At 46.2% G+C, this 24,954-nt stretch overlaps 1 protein-coding gene across 6 annotated transcripts in view; it reads left to right on the forward strand.

Annotated features, from left to right (window-relative positions):
• The window catches only part of PIK3CB (phosphatidylinositol-4,5-bisphosphate 3-kinase catalytic subunit beta), a 403,067-nt gene that overhangs the window by 362,750 nt on the left and 15,363 nt on the right, over positions 1–24,954 (forward strand). For all 6 annotated transcript variants that reach the window (XM_063915643.1, XM_063915645.1, XM_063915642.1 and 3 more), the window contains 3 exons: positions 14,507–14,674; positions 15,770–15,893; positions 18,664–18,809. In XM_063915643.1, coding sequence (XP_063771713.1) covers positions 14,507–14,674; positions 15,770–15,893; positions 18,664–18,809 — 438 coding nt within the window. The remainder of the gene's footprint in view (positions 1–14,506; positions 14,675–15,769; positions 15,894–18,663; positions 18,810–24,954) is intronic.

Consider the following 24,954-nt stretch of genomic DNA (forward strand, 5'->3'; position numbering starts at 1 on the left):
AGACCGTACTAGTTTGCCCATAAGTCTGTGTATGCTTTTCTCAGATATGTCGTCTAGTAATACTATAATGTATCTATACCATCGCCGTAAAGCTGTTACTCAAACTCTGTCTTCAAGGAGCACAAACTGTCAAGGTTTTAAGTATATCCATGGCTCAGCACATATGGTTAAATCATATTGACTGAGACACTAATCAAGTCCCCTGTGGCCAAGCATAGGATATACATAAAACCTGGACTGTTAATGCTCCTTTAGGCCAGAGTTTGGGAACCACTGCTCTAGAGAAACCGAGCACTAAATGTAGCTAGTGTACTAGGGCCGGATTCTGACTTGGAAGCAAAGCCGAAAAGAGCAAGAGCAAGTTACTGGGCACCTTGGTAAAACCATACTGCACTGCAGGTGGGGGAGATGTACAATGTGCAGTGCATGTGTCCAAACCATAAGTTGCAGTGTAAACCTAGAGCTGTCAGTTACGATCTGTGAAAGTCTATATTATGCACTAATGACGGAATAGAGATTATAAAACTATAATTGATGTATGCTTGGCATAGGGAAGAGGAGTGATATGTAATATCTGAGGAAATATTGTTGGTATAACAGCTGACGTGCTGATACATACACAGCACACGGAAGGGAAAGGTGCATTGATTGCAGTGCTGCGATTCATTCAATTAACCAGCGGCATATATGGACACATAATGTGTCAGATATATTTGAGTACTCACAAAGAACTTTGTGTCATAAACAAAGAGCTACGAGTGCCTGATAACAGCCCTGCACGTGAATTTATAGTAGTGCTATTTTCCATATACATGACGCTGTGAAAATTATGCCTAATAATTATTAGCAGCACCGTATATCCATGTAGTCACAGGCTGTAAGGTAAAAATGGACATGCTGAGGGAGCTCAGAGTTTTGAGATCGGGACGTTTAAAATAAACAGCATTGTGTATACTTTCAAACGGGTGCCGGCTCTGGTTTAAGCGTTGTCGGAAGATACACTTAGTGCAAGGTACATACAGGCGGCTCCGGGACATATCCAGCACTAGACGGATATATGTAAAGTGCATGGATTCTAATAACAGCACCGCACATTTATTCATAAGAATGTTGGCTCTAATATATGTAGCACCGGAACAGCACATACGTGGACAGTATATACCGGCAGTACCACATTTATATTTAGCATAAAGCTGTAATATGCAGCAGCATGCACATAAGGAATGATTGGATAACACGTGTAATAGTACCACATACGCATTCACAGAAGTGCCAGATATATTATTTATTAAGCATTTGAGATTCAAGATCTTCTATAATATAGATGAGAAAGAGATGCATTTTGAACATTATGTGGAGTGTGGATACAACCTCAAACGGTACCACATACTGTCAAGCTGGAGGTCATTGATATAAATCTTGCACTGTGAACTGATAATGAAGTGGTTGATTGCACTATATATAATTGAGTGTGAAGTTATCTATAGGAATTATGAACATTATATACGGTGTGAATGTGTAATGGTTAAGAAAGACAATTATAACAACAAACGTTAAGCTGCATGCCACAAAGAGAAAAGGCTTGAATAGAACCCAGAACCATAAATACAGACTGGGCCAGCTGCATGTTGTATATAAAAAAAGGAAATAATACAAAAGTGCTTCTGTCGATATTGAATTCTCACAATGGACAATATGAACTATATTAAATAAGTACTGTAACTAATACCCACTGTGGAAAGGATAATCAGTGGGGTTATAAAACTGTAATAATAGAAACAACTGTATCTATAATTTAACTGCAAAGTTGGGACTAAGAATGTTACAATTTTATGGTTATCAAAAGTATTTAAGTTGGATACAATAAATGACAAAAGGATAAAAAACAAACTCATAGAAAACCTTATATACATTCTTTATTAAAATCTGACAGTAAATAAAATATCGGTCATAGTGAAAACAGACATAAATATAAAGAAGGGGGCTAGTAAGCCTTTATTATACCGCAAAACAGTAGGAACACTTTTTCTTTTCTTGGTTCACCTTATATGTTTTTAATATTTCACCGCGTTTCAAAATAAAAGAGAGAAGATTTTAAAGTATGTCAATAAACCATTATTTTGATGAGATATTAAGGTCTTTAGTGCACCTACGCAAGTACTTCTCTTTATGGTGAAGTAGTGGGTAGCACCTCATACATAAAACTAATTAGGGAATTGATAAATAGTTGAGAATAAGACCGTTTAATCATAAACATCATTGAAATCACTGTGGGGGACTATTTGTGTTAGTGTATAGTAAAAATAAAGTTGTCCAGTAATTGTGAGCTTTATGCAAAAGCAGCCAGTATTTATTCTGCATGCAAAATAGTAAATGTATTTGCACCCCTTGCATTGCAGCATGGTTTACCCTGGTGCAGAGTTACTTGCTTTTTTTTCTTTTTGTTTTTTTTTTTTCTCCCAAGAATCAACCCCTAGCATGCAGAGCAGGAATAACCTGATGGGAGAGAACCCTCTTCACCTCCCACTGACTCCTGTCAGAGCCTCTCCTGAGAAGGATGTTTTTATACTCCTCCTCTCCTGCTAGGCTCTCTTGGGGATCTCAGCTGTCATTGCTTGGCCTCTGGAAGGGAAGTTACTGGCTTTTCGCCCGTGGACACTATACTATGGGTGTGACAAACACTCATGGACTAAGGCCAAGCGACCTCATGACCCTGGCAACATCTAGTTGTAACCTATGCAGAGTATCTGTACTTTGACTGTCAAGATGGCTATTTTCAAACATTCCATTGGCCAAAGCCCACCCCCTTTTTGTTGTTGTTTGGCAGAGATGATATAAACCATGTCAGACACACTTATCTGTCCTGCTGCGTACTTAAATGACACAGAGCACTGTATTAGTAGGGTGGTACTGATGACATGTATGCAATATGTCAGGATTAAACACTCTTCTTAGTGTTTGTCTATTGCTCATAGGGCAGGAGGAGTCTGTGATTTTAATAACTGTATTCAGTTCTAAACGAACCATTGGTAACCATTCCAAATCATCTCTGCCACTCTCGCTAACATTATGCAGAGTGAGAATACTTTATCATTTGCATCAGCCCATGCTTCAGCAAATCATTTAGGGGTATATGCAATTGCGGTAGAATTCCGGCTGGAATTCGACCATTTTTGGATTCAACACAATTCGACAGTCGAATCCCGCCCGCCGGGACCCGAATCGACAACCTCAATAAATAAAAAACGGATTAGACAGTCCCGCTGTCGAAAAACGGACCAATTGACGAATAGTGTGCGTCCTGGATTCGACTTCATGGACGGCACAAAAGTGTTCAATAATCTTGAAAAAAAATGCGTGGGGTCCCCCCTCCTAACCATAACCAACCTCGGGCTCTTTGAGCCGGTCCTGGTTGTAAAAATACGGGGGGGGGGGGGAAATTACAGGGGATCCCCCGTGTTTTAACAACCAGCACCGGGCTCTGCGTCCAGTCCTGGTTCCAAAAATACGGGGTACAAAACACGTAGGGGTCCCCCGTATGTTTCACACCAGCACTGGGCTCCACTAGTCATAGAGATAATGCCACAGCCGGGGGACACTTTTATATAGGTCCCTGCGGCCCTGGCATTAAATCACTAACTAGTCACCCCTGGCCGGGGTACCCTGGAGGAGTGGCGACCCCTTAAATCACGGGGTCCCCCCCTCCAGCCACCCAAGGGCCAGGGGTGAAGCCCGAGGATGTCTCCCCCCATCCAAGGGCGGCGAATGGGGGGCTGATAGCCATGTGTCAAAAAAAAAAGAATATCGTTTTTGTAGCAGAACTACAAGTCCCAGCAAGCCTCCCCGCAAGCTGGTACTTGGAGAACCACAAGTACCAGCATGCGGGGGGAAACGGGCCCGCTGGTACCTGTAGTTCTACTACAAAAAAAATACCCAAATAAAAACAGTACATACACACATACTTACCTATGTTGACACGAAGTGTCGGTCCCCTTCTCCACGTAGAATCCACGGGGTACCTGTAAATAAAATTATACTCACAACAATCCGGGGTAGATCGGTCCTCTTCTTTGTTTGTAATCCACGTACTTGGCAAAATAAAAAAACGACAAACACGATCCACGCACTGAAAGGGGTCCCATGTTTACACATGGGACCCCTTTCCCCGACTGCCGGGACCCCCCATGACTGCTGTCAAAGAGGGTCCCTTCAGCCAATCAGGGAGCGCCACGTCGTGGCACTCTCCTGATTGGCTGTGCGCGTCTGAGCTGTCAGGCGGCGCACTCGAGATACAGTGTAGCGCATAGGCGCTCCATTATATCCAATGGTGGGAACTTTGCGGTCAGCGGTTGACCGCGAGGTTATGTGCGGTCACCCTTCGACCGCAATTGCATATACCCCATAGTCTTAATTCTGTACCACACATCACCACTATGCTACCAGTATAATTTTTGTACTGAGGGAGGAGACCCACACAAATATGGGGAGAACATGCAAACCCCACTCAGATTGCGGCATGGTAAGAGTATAAGCAGCACTCTTTTGTATTGGATCAACCCATAATCAGCCTTCAGTGGGAGGTGCGTTATAACTGGGGTGCAGTGTACTGTAGGGTATGGAGATGTACATCTCAGGTTAGGGAGCAAGATGGTGAGTCATAGGAAGTGGTCTGCACCAGCTGATGGATATGTATATTTGGGACAGTAAAACAATTGGAGTGAGATTAAGGGATGGAGAGGGTGCATTTTTGGGGGTATCCCTTGTTTTGCAGATGGGAGTAGTCACTACTCCCACCACCACCCATAGCTGCTTTCAATTGCGCGTCAGCAAAAGATCAGAATCTAGGTGAACTTTAACTTTTATTTAAAAAAAAAAAAAAAAAAAATGCTTCAGACACGTCCATGTTATAAACACAGTCCTAATTACCCCTCTTTCAGTATTTCCCGCTACTGTACCGCATTTCAAGAGAAATGACAGGAGCCAGTTCAGAAATGGTGGAGTGTGGACTTTGTGACACTGTCCACAAATCTAGGCCCACTTTTAGTTTGTGCAGGTGTCTCCTGAGAGTGGAGAGTACATGTGTAGCTTCATAAAGCTTACCAGTAATTGTTTACTGGGAGTTTATTAATTTCCTGCCCTGGAAGAGTATATAATATACTCTGATTAAGATTAAATTATATATATATTTTTTTTTATTAAAACATACTGTAAAAAAAAAAAAAGTGTGTGTGAGCATAAGCAGGGCTGCCATCAGAATTTGTGGGGCCCGGGACTGATATAATAGGCAGGGCCCCCACCCCGCCAAAAGAAACAACACAAACATCAAATAAAGAAAGAAAATATATATATATATATATATATATATATATATATATATATATATATATATAATTTCCTGTACACTTAGACATGAAAAAATATTATGTCCCTGTACCTGTCAGGGGTTCTGCTCGTCGTCAGGGCCAGAATCCCCCTACCTGGCCACCACTGCCGGACGCTGTTCACGGCTGCCCCCTCTTCAAGAGCAGCCACGCCCCACCCATGCCCGCAGCTCTTGATGCCCGTCGTCCGCCATGTGCAGCAGACACTCAGTGTTCCGTATGGAATACTATTGAAAATATAACCCCCAAAATGACTGCTGCCTCCTCTAGCATATTTAATAACTGTCTTCTCTAAGGGCGGTGGCCATTTTGGGAGGGACATATTCAATAGTATTCAATGCGGAGTACTGAGTGTCTGCTGTACTGACGCGCCGGGCATCATGAGCAGCAGGCGGGGCCGGGGACGACCGGGGGCCCATTGCACAGCAGCCGAAATATTGCGGGCGGTATAAGCGGCCCTCTCCTCTTTGTCAGAGTGGCCGGGCCCGGGACATTTATACCCCCATCACCCCCTTGATGGTGGCCCTGAGCATATGTACAGGGGGGTGGGGTGGGGGGGGGGGGGGTGTATGTGTGTGTGTGTGTGTATGTATGTGTGTGTGTAATATAAATATATATATATGTGTGTGTGTGTATGTATGTATATATATATATATATATATATATATATACAGGTTGAGTCTCCCTTCTCCAAAATGTTTGGGACCAGAGGAATTTTGGATATCGGATTTTTCCGTATTTTGGAATAATTGCATACCATAATGAGATATCATGGTGATGGGACCTAAGTCTAAGCACAGAATGCATTTATGTTACATATACACCTTATACACACAGCCTGAAGGTAATTTTAGCCAATATTTTTTATAACTTTGTGCATTAAACAAAGTGTGTGTACATTCACACAATTCATTTATGTTTCATTTACACCATATGCACACAGCCTGAAGGTCATTTAATACAATATTTTTTAATAACTTTGAGTATTAAACAAAGTTTGTGTACATTGAGCCATCAGAAAACAAAGGTTTCACTATCTCAGTCTCGCTCAAAAAAGTCCGTATTTCGGAATATTCCGTATTTCGGAATATTTGGATATGGGATACTCAACCTGTGTGTGTGTGTGTGTGTGTATGTATATGTATATGTATATATATATATATATATATATATATATGTATATATATATATATATATGTATATATATATATATATATATATATATATATATATATATATATATATAGAGAGAGAGAGAGAGACTCTATACACGTGTGTGTTAAATCAGATCAGTGGCCATTCTGCTGCTAGTCGAGTAAGCCAGTTGCTTGTCTGGCAAATTATAGGTACAACAGATAGAACAAACTAGTTGACTGCTCTCGAACTAGCTCTGACCGTAGATTCTTTGTCTACTGTTTTGATAGATCACAGAAGGCTTCTTAATAATAAGAAAACATATTTATTTTACACAGTACACACATTTACAAAAATGAATAAATATGCTACTTTGTATCATATAGTTGCTGTAACAATCTCCGTCTCAGTCAATTACAATGTATCAAATAAATAGGTATGGTACCACCACCTTCTCAATCCAAAGACTGCAGAAATCTCCTAATACAGGGGTCCCTTATCAGGTGTGTTACAGTCTCTGCTGTATTCTGGGAAATAGCTGCTGAGGTATGTGTGTTTCACCACACCAATTCCTTGGAGTAGATTTCCAAATCCCACAAGACAATCCCTCTTTCTGAGGTATCCTGTTATTCTACATAAAAAGGCAGTCCTTTGGTGGGGATCACCTCCAGTGACTTACCCCGCTGTGCTATTAGCTGTGTTATACTCCGGCTTCCCTGGGAGGCGTACACGTGTAGCTGACACTATTCCAGTCAGACCATCTAAGTGCACAGTTTTGTTGTGTACTCTGTAAATGGGGTCCTATGTGTTTAGGTAAGCTGAGCACTTGAATTCATGAGAACACGCCGGACAAAGATTTACATTCCCACCCCCCACAAACCAGACACTTTTTAGATTTGAAATTTCAGAAACCATAGCAATGTACCTTCAATTTCAGGAGGACATTTCTTTAATGACAGCATGGAACAGCACCCCCTGGTGTCCTTATTTGCAATAACTATAACAAGTAGTGTTTGCAACACTCATGTATGAACTGCAGGGAATACTGGATACACGCCTCATACTCATGCTGTGGAGCAAGGGATGCCAGCAGCAATGCTACACATATGATAAGGCACCCACATTACTATTACATAAACAGATGTTGTTATTTTTCTCTGACGTCCTAGTGGATGCTGGGAACTCCGAAAGGACCATGGGGAATAGCGGGCTCCGAAGGAGGCTGGGCACTCTAGAAAGATTTATGACTACCTGGTGTGCACTGGCTCCTCCCACTATGACCCTCCTCCAAGCCTCAGTTAGATCTTGTGCCCGGCCGAGGTTGGATGCACACTAGGGGCTCTCCTGAGCCCTTAGAAAGAAAGTATAGATTTAGGTTTTTTATTTTCAGTGAGAATTCCCCATTCTCCTGCCAGTGTCACAGCGCTCCCTCCAGTGCCGGCGCTGCTACCGCACACACAGGGCGTCAGGTGACAGACAGCAGGTCGCCCGCCAGCCCCGGCTCTCTCCCTACTGTCAGCGTGCCCTTTCATGCTCTCCCCCCGGCACATGGGCTGCTGTCACCCGATGTACATACAGCGGCACAGGACAGACACAGGGTGCTATTTTGGCAGACTGGGTACCAGCTGGCGCAATGATGGGTCAGATCTCTGCATTTAAGGTCATCCAACTACGAGGATAAGAACTTTCCACCTCGGAGAAGGTAAAGAAGAACCAAGCGACTTAAGACACCTCTACATGCGGGACATACCACGACTCCTTGTGAGTACGGTATGCATTGAGTCTCCCTACATCCAGCACTTCCGCTTTGTATAAGAACTAAAAGAGACTATAATTTAGTCATAGACTTATCCATTGGGAACCTATCATTTATTGCATTACTGTTTATTGTTGTTGGATGAGCGCAGAAGGGATCCCTTATTTTCTTGTTCACTGCAGCGAGGGACTAAGGGGAGAAGAAGCGAACTCGCCTGCTTGCAGCCGGATTGGGCTTCTTAGGCTACTGGACACCATTAGCTCCAGAGGGATCGACCGCAGGCCCAGTCCTTGGTGTTCGGTCCCGGAGCCGCGCCGCCGTCCCCCTTACAGAGCCAGAAGCAAGAAGAGGTCCGGAAAATCGGCGGCAGAAGACATCAGTCTTCACCAAGGTAGCGCACAGCACTGCAGCTGTGCGCCATTGCTCCTCATACACACTTCACACTCCGGTCACTGAGGGTGCAGGGCGCTTGGGGGGGGCGCCCTGAGCAGCAATAAAAACACCTTGGCTGGCAAAAATACCACAATATATAGCCCCAGAGGCTATATATGTGGTAAATACCCCTGCCAGAATCAAGAAAAAAGCGGGAGAATAGGCCGCGGAAAAGGGGCGGAGCTATCTCCCTCAGACACACTGGCGCCATTTTCTCTTCACAGTACAGCTGGAAGAAAGCTCCCCAGGCTCTCCCCTGTAGTTTTCAGGCTCAAAGGGTTAAAAAGAGAGGGGGGGCACTAAATTTAGGCGCAATATTGTATATACAAGCAGCTATGGGGGAAAATTCACTCAGTTATAGTGTTAATCCCCACATTATATAGCGCTCTGGTGTGTGCTGGCATACTCTCTCTCTGTCTCCCCAAAGGGCTTTGTGGGGTCCTGTCCTCAGTCAGAGCATTCCCTGTGTGTGTGCGGTGTGTCGGTACAGCTGTGTCGACATGTTTGAGGAGGAGGCTTATATAGTGACGGAGCAGATGCCGATAAATGTGATGTCGCCCCCTGTGGGGCCGACACCAGAGTGGATGGTTAGGTGAAAGGTATTAACCGACAGTGTCAACTCCTTACATAAAAGGGTGGATGACGTAACAGCTGTGGGACAGCCGGCTTCTTAGCCCGCGCCTGCCCAGGCGTCTCAAAGGCCATCAGGGGCTCAAAAACGCCCGCTCATTCAGATGGCAGACACAGATGTCGACACGGAGTCTGACTCCAGTGTCGACAAGGTTGAGACATATACACAATCCACTAGGAACATCCGTGACTTGATCCCGGCAATAAAAAATGTGTTACACATTTCTGACATTAACCTCTAAAAATGGGTTTTTATGTTTGGGGAGAAAAAGCAGGCAGTGTTTTGTTCCCCCATCAGATGAATGAATGAAGTGTGTGAAAAGCGTGGGTTCCCCCTGATAAGAAACTGGTAATTTCTAAAAAGTTACTGGTGGCGTACCTTTTCCCGCCAGAGGATAAGTTACGCTGGGAGATATCCCCTAGGGTGGATAAGGCGCTCACACGGTTGTCAAAATAGGTGGCACTGCCGTTTTAGGAACGGCCACTTTGAAGGTACCTGTTGATAAAAAGCACTATCCTGAAGTCTGTATTTACACACTCAGGTACTAGACTGAAACCTGCAGAGCGTGCTGCTGCAGCGTGGTCGGTGACCCTGTCAAACATACTAGTTTGCTAACATGAGAACATATTTAAGACGTCGTCTTATATATGAGGGATGCACAGAGGGATATTTTGCCGGCTGGCATCCAAAATGAATGTAATGTCCATTCTGTCAGGAGGGTATTAGAGACCTGTCACTGGACAGGTGATGCTGACTTTAAAAGGCGCATAGAGATTCTGCCTTATAAGGGTGAGGAATTATTTGGGGATGGTCTCTGGGACCTCGTATCCGCAGCAACAGCTGGGAAGAAATATTTTTACCTCAGTTTTCCTCACAGACTAAGAAAGCACTGTATTATCAGGTACAGTCCTTTCGGCTTCAGAAAAGCAAGCGGGTCAAAGGCGCTTCCTTTCTGTACAGAGACAAGGGAAGAGGGAAAAAGCTGCACCAGTCAGCCTGTTCCCAGAATCATAATTCTTCTCTCGCTTCCTCTGAGTCCACAGCATGACGCGGGGGCTCCACAGGTGTAGCCAGGTACGGTGGGGGGCCGTCTCAAAAATTTCAGCGATCAGTGGGCTCGCTCACAGGTGGATCCCTGTTTCATTCAAGTAGTATTTCAGGGGTACAAGCTGGAGTTCGAGATGTCTTCCCCCCGCCGTTTCCTCAAATATGCCTTGCCGACAACTCCCTCAGGCAGGGAGACTGTGCTAGAGGCAATTAATAAGCTGTATTCCCAGCAGGTAATACTTAAGGTGCCCCTACTTCAACAAGGACGGGGTTACTATTCCACACGGTTTGGGGTACCGAAACCGCATGGTTCGGTGTGACCCTTTTTTATATTTAAAATCCTTGAACACATACATAAAAAAATTCAAGTTCAAGATGGAATCGCTCAGGGCGGTTATTGCAAGCCTGGACGAGGGGGATTACATGGTATCCCGGGACATCAAGGATGCTTACCTGCATGTCCCCATTTACTATCCTCGCCAGGAGTACCTCAGATTTGTGGTACAGGATTACCATTACCAAGTCCAGACTCTGCCGTTTGGACTGTACATGGCACCGAGGGTGTTACCAAGGTAATGGCCGGAATGATGATACTCCTTCGAAAAAGGGGAGTTTTTAATGATCCCGTACTTGGACAATCTCCTTATAAGGGCGAGGTCCAAGGAGCAGTTGCTAGTCGGGGTAGCACTATTTTGGAAAGTGCTACAACAGCACGGTTGGATTCTAAACAGTCCAAAGACACAGTTGTTTCCTACGACACGTCTACTGTTCCTGGGGATGGTTCTGGACACAGACCAGAAATAAGTGTTTTTCTCCCGGAGGAGAAAGCCAAGGAGCTGTCATCTCTAGGGGTGGTAGTCATGTGACCGCCGGTCGGCTGACCGACAGTCACATGACCTCCTCCGTGAGCCCGACGGCTCACTATCCCGATGGTCGGCATGCCGACCAACAGGGACTATTTCCACTCGTGGGTGTCCACGACACCCATAGAGTGGGAATAGAACCCGTGGCGACCGCAGGTCGCCACCGAGCCCGCAGCGTGGCGAGCGCAGCGAGCCCGCAAGGGGCTTGCTGCACTCGCCCCTCCCCGCCGGGATCCCGGCGTCGGTATGCTGCCGGGATCCCGGCGTCGGTAAGGTGACCGGCGGTCAGGAGACCGCCGGTCACCCGTACTACACCCATCTCTAGTCAGAGACCTCCTGAAAGCAAAAACAGTTATCGGTGCATCATTGCACGCGAGTCCTGGGAAAAATGATAGCTTCCTACGAAGCAATCCCATTCGGCAGGTTCCATGCAAGAACTCTTCAGGGGGACCTGTTAGACAAGTGGTCCGGATCACATCTTCAGATGCATCGGCTGATAACCCTGTCTCCAAGGACCAGGGTATCTCTACTGTAGTGGCTGCAGAGTGCCCATCTTCAAGAGGGCCGCAGGTTCGACATACAGGACTAGGTCCTAGTGACCATGGATGCCAGCCTTTGAGGCTGGGGGGCAGTCACACAGGGAAGAAGCTTCCAGGGACTTTGGTCAAGTCAGGTGACTTCCCTACATAAATATTCTGGAACTGAGGGCCATTTACAATGCCCTGAGTCAGGCAAGGCCTCTGCTTCAAAACCGGCCGGTCCTGATCCAATCAGACAACATCACGGCAGTCGCCCATGTAAACCAACAGGGCGGCACAAGAAGCAGGATGGCGATGGCAGAAGCCACAAGGATTCTCCGATGGGCGGAAAATCATGTGTTAGCACTGTCAGCAGTGTTCATTCCCGGAGTGGACAACTGGGAAGCAGATCTTCTCAGTAGACACGACTTCCACCCGAGAGAGTGGGGACTTCATCCAGAAGTCTTCCAAAGGATTGTACACCATTGGGAAAGGCCACAGGTGGACATGAAGGCGTCCCGCCTCAACAAAAAGCTATAAAAGATATTGCGCCAGGTCAAGGGACCTTCAGGCGATAGCTGTGGACGCTCTGGTAACACCGTGGGTGTACCAGTCAGTTTATGTGTTCCCCCCCTCTGCCTCTCATACCAAAGGTACTGAGAATAATAAGAAGGCGAGGAGTAAGAACGATACTCGTGGTTCCGGATTGGCCAAAAAGAGCCTGGTACCCAGAACTTCAAGAAATTATATCAGAGGACCCATGGCCTCTGCCGCTCAGACAGGACCTGCTGCAGCAGGGGCCCTGTGTGTTCCAAGACTTACCGCGGCTACGTTTTGATGGCAAGGGCATTCCGGAGGAAGTCATTCCTACGCTGATTCAAGCCAGGAAAGATGTAACTGCAAAACATTATCACCGCATATGGCGGAAATATGTTGCTTGGTGTGAGGCCACAAAAGGCCCCAACAGAGGAATTTCAACTAGGTCGATTTCTGCATTTCCTACAAGCAGGAGTGTCTATGGGCCTAAAATTAGGCTCCATTAAGATACAGATCTCGGCTCTGTCGATTTTCTTCCAGAAAGAATTAGCTTCAGTACCTGAAGTTCAGACATTGTAAAGGAGTGCTGCATATTCAGCCCCCGGTTGTGCCTCGAGTGGCACCTTGGGATCTCAACGTGGTGTTGAGTTTCTTAAAATCACATTGGTTTGAACCACTAAAAACCGTGGATCTAAAATATCTCGCGCGGAAAGTGGTCATGTTATTGGCCTTGGCTTCGGCCAGGCGTGTATCAGAATTGGCGGCTTTGTCATATAAAAGTCCTTATCTGATTTTCCATATTTAGAGGGCAGAATTGAGGACTCGTCCCCAGTTTCTCCCTAAGGTGGTATCAGTTTTTCACTTGAACCATCCTATTGTGGTGCCTGCGGCTACTAGGGACTTGGAGGATTCCAAGTTACTGGACGTAGTCAGGGCCTTGAAAAATTATGTTTCCAGGACGGCTAGAGTCAAGAAAATTGACTCGCTATTTATCCTGTATGCACCCAACAGGCTGGGTGCTCCTGCTTCTAAGCAGACTATCGCTCGCTGGATCTGTGACACGATTCAGCAGGCGCATTCTGCGGCTGGACTGCCGCATCCTAAATCAGTGAAAGCCCATTCCACAGGGAAGGTGGGCTCATCTTGGGCGGCTGCCCGAGGGGTCTCGGCTTTACAACTTTGCCGAGCTGTTACTTGGTCAGGGGCAAACACGTTTGCAAAATTCTACAAATTTGATACCCTGGCTGAGGAGGACCTTGAGTTCTCTCATTCGGTGCTGCAGAGTCATCCGCACTCTCCCGCCCGTTTGGGAGCTTTGGTATAATCCCCATGGTCCTTTCGGAGTTCCCAGCATCCACTAGGACGTCAGAGAAAATAAGATTTTACTCACCGGTAAATCTATTTCTCGTAGTCCGTAGTGGATGCTGGGCGCCCATCCCAAGTGCGGATTGTCTGCAATACTTGTAAATAGTTATTGCTAACTAAAGGGTTATTGTTGAGCTATCTGTTGAGAGGCTCAGTTGTTTTCATACTGTCAAACTGGATATAGTATCACGAGTTGTACGGTGTGATTGGTGTAGCTGGTATGAGTCTTACCCGGGATTCAAAATCCTTCCTTATTATGTCAGCTCGTCCGGGCACAGTGTCCTAACTGAGGCTTGGAGGAGGGTCATAGTGGGAGGAGCCAGTGCACACCAGGTAGTCATAAATCTTTCTAGAGTGCCCAGCCTCCTTCGGAACCCGCTATTCCCCATGGTCCTTTCGGAGTTCCCAGCATCCACTACGGACTACGAGAAATAGATTTACCGGTGAGTAAAATCTTATTATTTATTAGCAGTTTCTTATATAGCGCTGCATATTCCGTTGTGCTTTACAATTAGAACAGTAATAGAAAAAAACTGGGTAAAAACAGACAGACATAGAGGCAGGAAGGCCCTGCTCGCAAGTTTGCAATCTGTATTAAGCTAATTATTACCATACAGATGTTTTATTCATTTACATCTGCCTACTTACATATTAGGAGAACTAGCCCCATTATTCTATCAAATTATTTTCTGGCATTTATAAAAATAGCTGCAAATACAGCTCGGTTCATCGTACTTATAAAGAGGTGTCGTCTGTTTTATCGTTCCTGCATCATTGTTATGTCTCCAGTTCATGTGCATTACAGTGCTCATATAATAAATCCTTAAAATGATGTGTTTCAGGATAGTGCCTTACGGGTGCCTGGCAACAGGAGATCGATGTGGTATGATAGAGGTGGTATCTTCAGCAGAGACCATTGCTGATATCCAGCTCGATTGCACCAATCTTGCAGCAGCTGCTGCTTTCAACAAGGACGCTTTACTGAACTGGATCAAGGAGTACAATGCAGGGTAATGTCTCACCCTTTTATCTCTGTTAAGGTGCATACACACGGTGAGATCCTTCCTATGTCTGATTTTGACTATACGATTTCCCTTGAACTCTCCCAGAGCCCAGATAGCACAGATTTTGACTATCTGTACTTTTGATTTTGACTAAAGGCCCATATAGATGGGCCGATGCAGGAGAGATGTGTGCTGAGCGAACCGCTCAGCACACATCTCTCCCGCCGCTCAGCTCAGCGCGATCTGTGCTGAGCGTGCGGGGGGAGACGGGGGGGCCGCTCATTTCACCCAGCGGGTGAAATGAGCGACCCGCTAGATTGGCCATTGGCTAGCAGCAGCGATAGCGATGCGCGGGGCTGCGCATCGCTATCGCTGTAGGGGTACACACGGAGCGATAATGCTCAAATTCTAAGCAATCTAGTCAGATTGCTTAGAATATCGCTCCTTGAGTACCCCCCTTAAGTGCCAATTTTGACTATACTTTGTACTAGATAATACACTAGATGAGGCATGTCCAAACTGCGGCCCTCCAGCTGTTGTGAAACTACATATCCCAGCATGCCCTGACAGTTTTGCTGTCAGAGAATGCTAAAGCTGTGTCAGGGCATGCTGGGATGTATAGTTTCTCAACAGCTGGAGGGCCGCAGTTTGGACATGCCTGCACTAGATAGTCAAGATTGACTTGCCTGCACAGTCTATAAACCTTGCGATACCGACCCCGCGGGAGTGCGCATTGGGATCGAATAGGGTTTGCAAGGTTCATAAACCTTTAGATTTCTGCTAACTTGTCCTGCGATTTTGACTATATAGTGAAAATCGAAAGAAGAAATCTCACCGCCTGTACACACCTTCACTTTAAAAGAGCCATAGACCTAACTCATCACTGTGCCCAGCTATTTCTAAGATCCAAGCTTAATGCTTATGTTGCATTCAGTACACTGTAACATGCAGACTGACTTCTCATTCCGAACTCAGTGCATGTGTAATTCCATTGTCTATGCAACTGCAATCATTATTCCTGTAAGCGTTTGTATTCCGGTTAACACCACAGATTATTTATTTATTGTATGCCGAAAACTATTATACATTATCTATTCACAGAGAACACCTTGAGCAAGCAATTGAAGAGTTCACACTATCCTGTGCTGGCTACTGTGTAGCCACTTATGTGCTTGGGATCGGGGACAGGCACAATGACAACATAATGGTCAGAAAGACAGGACAGGTGAGAACATAATCTAAGGGCATGTGCACACTGCATTTAACTTCAGCCCACGTGCACCCTATAAATACTGCAAACATGGGGAATGAATATATATGTGTGTTTATATATCATCAGCATAGATGGTTCTCACCAATCTTCCATAATACAAAAATACCACATGTATCAGGTCCAAGAAACGATTGTATCAGATTTTTTTTATTATGAAAGACTGGTTGGTGCTCTCTCTTCTCATTTTTAATTAATTGTTTTCAAACTGTTGTTCCCATCTGAGGCTTGATGCGCCTCGGTGGATGGATTATTTCAGGAGTGGCCAGACTTTTGGAGTCTGTGATTTACTCTGAAAGTAGACAAGCATTTGTAATTTTTGCATGCAAAAAAGGGGGCGTGGTTTTAATGAAGGACATGGCATAACACAACGATTCATGGCCTTGATGCACAGGTTGTGGGGACCGCCTTGCCAAACTCGCACATTGGCCACCACAGGAAAATTCCAAACATATTGTACCCCACAGGGAAAAAAATTATCAAAATCCCCCATCACCAGCTAAAACTCACAATGTTTCTGGTAATAATAGTGATTTTTGCACTTTTAATTCATCTGACTCTTGGTGCATACAAAATCTCTGACTATTGCTCGTGTATATATGATCCAAAGAAATGTAGAGATTTTTTCTGAATAAACAGAATATATCACAGTGGATTATATATACATGAATTTAATATCGGCCAGAGAATTTGAGATAGCCATGTCTTTGCTCTAATGTAAAGTGTCATACCTCAAAGTAAATAGGTAGAGGGGCATAATACACTGTAACACATTATAAATCACACTGTGCCAATTTATTTTTTAAATCTTTTTATTTATTTATTTCTGATAAAATATTTACTTTTCCACTCTACCACAGTGCGGTTTTATTTTTACAGTACCTCTCAGCAGCAGCGATGGAGGGTTGACTGAGAACTGCGCTCAGGTTTTCTTTATTTATATATTTGTATTAGTGCAGCATCCCCCCCATGTGTAGCGGACCTGTCCCAGAGAACACCACTTACTTGATAAGTCTTAAATCACACTGGGCTGAGCACTTCGCGCTGGGCTACATAGTGACTGCACATCACCTCTGACTGCATCAGACTGATCTGCCGCACGACAGGCTCCTCACAGCACACGTGACATTATGATGTCACCTGCGCACTGCAGTACTGGGAGTTTGTGTACTGAGGCCTCGGAGCTGTAAGAGGGCTACTACAGGGCACAGGTTGTGAAGTCAGATGCTCCTCGAGTTTACTGGTAGAGCGATGTTTTGTGCGAGTCTGAATTATATGATGTGATGCTGACTTTTGGATTTGTACTGGGGTCGGGGGGGAACACACAGGGCCTTATTCAGCTTAGGTGCAAAATTACGAATTGACCAATTATTGATCAACTGCGCATGCGCTGCATGAAGGCCTAAATGTCTTCGCAATGCGATTGCAGGCCCAGCATAGCGATTGCCAGGAAGTGACTGTTTGTGGGGAGTGGTTGGGAAAGCTGCAGTTAAAAACATGGCGCTGCTGCTACTGCAGTCGTGTGTATCCTGCATATGCATGGGTCAACAAGAATTGTCGATGGTACTCGATATCTGCGTATGCATTGTAATTATGCAAATGCATACGCAAATTTGTGATTGCATCAGTGGGCATCTTTTACCTTTCTGGGCGGCTCTTCACATGCGTTTTTCTTAGCAGAATCAGTTCTGAGAGAATCTCAATTTCTGCCTCAATAGCGATCCAAGCTGGAGGAGGTCCATAGTCCACAAGACCGGTACTCCATTCATAATTAATAACAGCTTCCGGGCGCACATTCAAGTTGGACCACATCTCAATAGTATATATGCAGATAGGCAGCACTCCCTGGTGATTCCATCATATAAAGAATCCACAAGATAGATAGATAATTGTCCATGATCCATCCGCTGTAAATGCTCAGGCATAAAGTGTACAGAACTCTTCAGATGCCTTTGTGCACACACCAGCACCTATACTTGTATCTGATCTGGGAGGTATTAATAGACAGGAGTCACTTTCCATCTACAGTTACTGCCTGGCTATATATAGGCTGTCCTGCTATGTGCCTAAAAACACACAGAATTGCCCGGCACATTTCTGGCATCTAACAGAGCAGACTAACTAATGCAGTGTCCTATTTATAAATATAATGCAGAAGTCTGTTATACACATTTGTAAAATGTACAAGTATGATGATTATTGTTATTTATATGGCATTGTACAGTGTGGAAATAAAGCAGACAACAAATATGGCCCAATATGTAAAATATAAAACAAGTGCAGACAAAATACAGAAAATTCAAGAAGTGTATATGGGGCAATAGAAAGACATGAGGCGTAACACTGTACATTGAAAGTAATAGTTAAGGTATAAAACAAATGAGGTTTGAATTGAATTCTATAGGGAATGGAATAGAGCTGCTGGCCAAGCAGGAATGCAAAAGTGGGGTGATTGGCCTTTTATTATCCTATATAATAAAAGGTGAACGCTGCTTATCACCTCTCTGGGGGGAAATCAAGTGTTTTGTGCTCCAGCGAACGCTAGATTTTGGTGATGGAGCATTTCAAGTGTTGCTCCGTTCATGCACGCACAGCGACTGGCGCTGACATTACTGTTCTGTTTCGTCATTTTGACTGGCTGGTAACTAGTATTCTTAAAAGTGGCAGTATTAGAAATCCGATTGACATAATGAATATTCATAGGTTCTGCCTCCTCTCTCTCCAGCTATTCCACATTGATTTTGGTCACATTCTTGGGAATTTTAAGTCCAAATTTAAAATTAAGAGGGAGCGAGGACCTTTCATTCTCACCTATGACTTCATCCATGTTATCCAGCAAGGGAAGCCGGGGAACACAGAGAAATTTGGCAGGTAAGTTTCCTACCTGAATTGTTGCAAGAAACCAAACCCACAGCTCTCTGGCTCCTCTGCTGTTATATAGCTGTTGCTTTTACTCCACCATAGTACGTGTCAAATGGCATCTCATTATATATGTCCAGTGTCTACAGTACTGTGCAAAAGTTTTAGGCAAGTGTGGAAAAAATGCTGTAACATAAGAATGTTTTAAAAAATAGAAGTGTTAATAGTTTATTTCTCTTACGTCCTAGAGGATGCTTGAGTCCACATTAGTACCATGGGGCCATTGGCACTTTAAGAGTGTGGGCTGGCTCCTCCCTCTATGCCCCTCCTACCAGACTCAGTTTAGAAAATGTGCCCGGAGGAGCCGGTCACAGCTAGGGGAGCTCTCCTGAGCTTTCCTAAAAAAGTTTAGTTTAGAGTTTGTTATTTTACAGGGAGGCTGCTGGCAACAGTCTCCCTGCAGCGTGGGACTAAGGGGGGGAGCAGTGTCCGCACTGCGGGGTCTGAGCCACTGACTCCGCTGACTGGACACTGAGCTCCAGAGGGGTCTGATCGGTCGCCGCCACAGGGGAACAGCCGACCCCTTACAGAGCTGAAGAAAGTGGTGAGTTAGTCACCGCCCCCCCTGGCAAGCGGGGGGCCGGTGTGAAGATGGCGGCAATGGGGTTGGGAGCGCGGTATTAACTGTGCTCCCGGGATTGTACCAGAGGCACATAGTGCGGCGCTGTGAGGGGCGCCCTGGACCAGCGCCGACCCCCCCACACTGGTCAGCAAGCCTGTCGGGGTCCAGGGATCTCAGCCAGCAACTTTTCCTCAGGCCATTATAATCACCTGAAGAGCGGGAAGACAGCGCCATTATGGGGGCGGAGCTTCTCCTCAGAGCGGACCCAGCAGCGTTCCAGCGCCATTTTCCTGCATGCAAGCACTGTGAGGAAGATTCAGGTCCCTCCACAGCAACTCCAGCTTATTGTACACGGTACCAGGGGGTTGTAGAAGGGAGGGGAGGCAGTAAAACGACTGTGTCTCCTATTAAGGGACACAGTCTGCGCTGACAGGGGGTTTTCTCCTAGTTACAAAGCGCTGTGTGTGGGTTGGCTCCAATCTCTGTCTCTCTCTTGCCATTCTTGGGGGGGAAACTCTGTCTACCCCCACCTGTGTGTGTGGTGTGTGTCCAGGGACACTGTGTCATATGCTGCAGAGGATTTATCCGCCCAGGATGATCCCATTCCATGTAATCAGGCTAGCACTGGTTTAGCACAGATACCAGCAAGGGAACCAGAGTGGTTTTCCTCTATCAAAACTTGGATTTCTCAGACTTCTGACAGGGTTGCAAGTAATGAATCTGCAACCCAGGTATTACAGAGCTCTATGGCAGTATGGCCTGGTTCTGGTACCTCAGGACACCCCGCTATATACCCCCACAAACGTGCGCTTGTGCATATTACAGAAGACGACACGAATACCGATTCTGACACTACAGATGGTGAGGGGGATGTGTTGCGGGGGTCCGCATCTCTTGCAAAGGGGGTGCAATTGTTGATAGCCTCTATCAGGGATGTGTTAAATGTAAATTATACCACACCTGAACAGGTTGAGGAGGCTTATTTCACTGAAAATAAAAAAGCCTCGCTAACCTTCCCTGCGTCAAAGGAGCTGAATGCTATATTTGAAAATGCATGGGTAAACCCTGGAAAGAAGTTTCAGATCCCTAAGGATTCTGGTGGCTTTTCCTTTCGCTGCGGAGGATAGAAAAAAATGGGAAAACCCACTGATTGTTGACGCATCTGTATCCAGACTCTCAAAAAGGGTGGTTTTACCTGTACCGGGATCTACTGCCTTAAAGGATTCGGCAGATAGGAAAATTGATAACACTCTTAAATCAATGTACACTGCTTCAGGGGCCATATTACGTCCCACTATTGCTACTGCATGGATTGCAAAGGCAATAGTAAAGTGGTCGGCTACCTTACTTGAGATTTCAAAGTCTCCCTCCTCATCGTTTTTTCAAGTCGGGCTTAACAACTCTGTTGGAGGACAGCACAGTGCTTCAAGACGCCGTCCAAAAGCTGGTGGAGGCACAGGTCTTGTGCCGGTACCACCTCACATGCTGACAAAGGGTTACTATTCGAACCTTTTCGTGGTACCGAAACTGGATGGTTCGGTCATGCCCATTCTGAACCTAAAATCGTTGAACCCCTTTCTAAAGGAGTTCAAATTCAGGATGGAGTCTCTCAGGGCGGTGATATCCGGTCTGGAAGAGGGGGAATTCCTGGTATCACTGGATATCAAGGATGCGTACCTTCACATTCCACTTTGGTTGCCGCATCAGGCTTATCTCCACTTCGCATTGCTGGACTGTCATTTAAAGTTCCAGGCCCTGCCATTCAGCCTCTCCACAGCACTGAGGGTATTTACTGAGGTGATGGCGTAAATGATGATGCTGCTCCGCAAGCAGGGTGTGAACATCATTCCTTATCTGGATGTTCTCCTGATAAAGGCATCGTCCAAGGAGAAGCTGCTGCAGTCCGTTGTTCTCACAACATGACTGCTCCAGTGTCACGGGCGGCTTCTGAATTTTCCAAAGTCACATTTGGAACCAACCCAGAGATTGTCATTTCTGGGACTGATCCTGGATACGGAAGTGCAACGGGTGTTTCTTCCGCGGGACAAGGCATTGGTAATCCAATCCATGGTCTGGGATGTCTTGAAGCCACCCCGGGTGTCGGTTCATCAATGCATTCGCCTGTTGGGAAAGATGGTGGCCTCCTACGAGGCTCTCCAGTACGGGAGGTTCCATGCTTGGCCCTTCCAACTGGATCTCCTGGACACGTGGTCGGGATCTCACCTCCACATGCATCAGAGAATTCGTCTGTCGCCAAGGGCAAGGATTTATCTCCTCTGGTGGCTCCAATTGTCTTACCTCCTAGAAGGCCGCAGGTTCGGGATTCGGGACTGGGTCCTGCTAACAACGGATGCGAGCCTCCGGGAATGGTGAGCAGTCACTCAAGGAGCAACCTTCCAATGAAGGTGGTCAAGCCTGTAATCCGGCCTGCCCATCAACATCCTGGAACTAAGAGCAGTCTACAACGTTCTTCTTCAGACGGCCCCTCTTCTGAGAAATCGGGCCATCCAAGTGCAGTCGGACAACGTAACCGCGGCTTACATAAACCGACAGGGCGGAACGAAGAGCAGAGCGGCAATATCAGAGGTGACAAGAATACTCCTCTGGACAGAAAAATACGCGTTGGCGCTGTCAGCCATCTTCATTCCGGCAGTAGACAACTGGGAAGCAGACTTCCTCAGCAGACAGGACAGTGGGGACTCCATCCGGAGTTTTCAAGGAAATAACAGATCTTTGGGGATTGCCCCAAATAGACATGATGGCCTCTCGTCTCAACAAGAAGCTTCGGCGTTATTGTTCCAGGTCGAGGGACCCACAGGCAGTGACAGTGGATGCCCTGGTGTATCCGTGGGTGTTCCAGTCAGTGTACGTGTTTCCACCACTCCCACTCATCCCAAGAATCCTAAAGCTCATAAGGAGAACAAGGGTTCAAGCGATCCTCATTGCCCCAGATTGGCCAAGAAAGGCTTGGTACGCATACCTTCTGAATCTACTGCAAGAAGAGCCGAGGCCTCTTCCTCTTCGGGAGGAACTGATGCAGCAGGGGCCGTTTGCCTATCAAGACTTACCATGGCTACGTTTGACGGCATGGAAGTTGAGCGCCTGATTCTTGCTCGGAAAGGCATTCCGAAGAAAGTTATTCCTACCCTCATACAGGCTAGGAAAGGGGTAACGTAAAAAGAGACGTTTCCTCCTCTTCCCGCTAGCAGGAGTGGATATAGGTCTGAGGTTGGGATCTGTGAAGGTCCTGATTTCAGCCCTATCCTTTTTCTTTCAGAAGCAATTGGCTGCCCTCCCTGTGGTTCAGACCTTTTTGAACGGAGTTTTGCATATCCAACCTTCCTTTGTATCGCCTACGGTGCCATGGGACCTTAACGTGGTGTTGCAGTTCCTCCAGTCAGATTGGTTTGAGCCTCTACAGGAGGTGGAGCTCAAATTTCTTACATGGAAGGCTGTCACTTTGTTGGCCTTAGCTTCTGCTAGACCTGTCTCCGAGTGGGGGGCTTTATCCTGTAAAAGCTTGATCTTTCACGAAGATAGAGATGAGCTCCGGACTCGTCAGCAGTTTCTTCCAAGGGTTGTGTCGGCATTTCATATCAACAACCTATTGTGGTGCCAGTGGTTACTGACTCCTCAATTACTTCAAAGTCCTTGGATGTCGTGAGGGCTCTGAAGATATGTGAAGAGAAGTTCTCGTCACAGAAAGTCAGACTCTGTTTGTCCTATATGATACCAAGAAAATTGGGTGTCCTGCTTCTAAGCAGACTGTCTCGCTGGATTAGGACCCCAGCATCCTCTACGGACTACGAGAAAAGGATTTACCGGTAAGTACTAAAATCCTATTTTCTCTAACGTCCTAGTGGATGCTGGGGACTCCGAAAGGACCATGGGGAATAGCGGCTCCGCAGGAGACTGGGCACAAAGTAAAAGCTTTAGGACTAGCTGGTGTGCACTGGCTCCTCCCCCTATGACCCTCCTCCAAGCCTCAGTTAGATTTTGTGCCCGAACGAGAAGGGTGCAATCTAGGTGGCTCTCCTGAGCTGCTTAGAGTAAAAGTTTAAATAGGTTTTTTATTTTCAGTGAGACCTGCTGGCAACAGGCTCACTGCATCGAGGGACTTAGGGGAGAGAAACGAACTCACCTGCGTGCAGAGTGGATTGGGTTTCTTAGGCTACTGGACATTAGCTCCAGAGGGACGATCACAGGCCCAGCCATGGATGGGTCCCGGAGCCGCGCCGCCGGCCCCCTTACAGATGCTGAAGCAAGAAGAGGTCCATAAATCGGCGGCAGAAGACTTTCCTGTCTTCATAAGGTAGCGCACAGCACTGCAGCTGTGCGCCATTGCTCTCAGCACACTTCACACTCCGGTCACTGAGGGTGCAGGACGCTGGGGGGGGGCGTCCTGGGAAGCAATGAATTTACCTTAGTTGGCGAAAAATACATCACATATAGCTCCTGGGCTATATGGATGTATTTAACCCCTGCCAGTTTTCCAGTAAAAAGCGGGAGAAGAGCCCGCCGTGAAGGGGGCGGGGCCTATCTCCTCAGCACACAGCGCCATTTTTCCCACACAGCTCCGCTGGTAGGAAGGCTCCCAGAATCTCCCCTGCATCCTGCAACTACAGAAACAGGGTAAAAAAGAGAGGGGGGCACTTATTTGGCAAAATAACAGATATAAGCAGCTATAAGGGATAGACACTTATTGTAAGGTTGTCCCTATACATATATAGCGCTCTGGTGTGTGCTGGCAAACTCTCCCTCTGTCTCCCCAAAGGGCTAAGTGGGTCCTGTCCTCTATCAGAGCATTCCCTGTGTGTGTGCTGGGTGTCGGTACGTGTGTGTCGACATGTATGAGGAGGGAAATGATGTGGAGGCGGAGCAGAGTGTCTGTAACAGTGATGTCACCCCCTAGGGGGTCGACACCTGAGTGGATGTACTGTTGAAAATTACGTGACAGTGTCAGCTCTATATAAAAAAAACAGTGGTTGACATGAGACAGCCGGCTACTCAGCTTGTGCCTGTCCAGACGTCTCATAGGCCGTCAGGCAGATGGCAGATACAGACGCCGACACGGATACTGACTCCTGTGTCGACGGTGAAGAGACGACTGTGATTTCCAGTAGGGCCACACGTTACATGATTGAGACAATGGAAAATGTTTTATACATTTCTGATAATACGAGTACCACCAAAAAAGGGGTATTATGTTCGGTGAGGGAAAAACTACCTGTAGTTTTCCTGAATCTGAGAAATAAAATGTGTGATGATGCGTGGGTTTCCCCCCGATAACAATTAATAATTTCTTAAAAAGTATTGGCTGCATACCCTTTCCCGCCTGAGGTTAGGATGCATTGGGAAACACCCCCTAGGGGGGATAAGGCGCTCACACGCTTGTAAGAACAAGGGCTCTACCCTCTCATGAGATGGCCGCCCTTAAGGATCCTGCTGATAGAAAGCAGGAGGGTATCCAAAAAAAAGGTATTTACACACATACTGGTGTTATACTGCGACCAGCTATCGCCTCAGCCTGGAGGT

Source organism: Pseudophryne corroboree, chromosome 4 (genome assembly GCF_028390025.1).
Source record: "Pseudophryne corroboree isolate aPseCor3 chromosome 4, aPseCor3.hap2, whole genome shotgun sequence".
Taxonomy (NCBI): Eukaryota; Metazoa; Chordata; class Amphibia; order Anura; family Myobatrachidae; genus Pseudophryne; species Pseudophryne corroboree.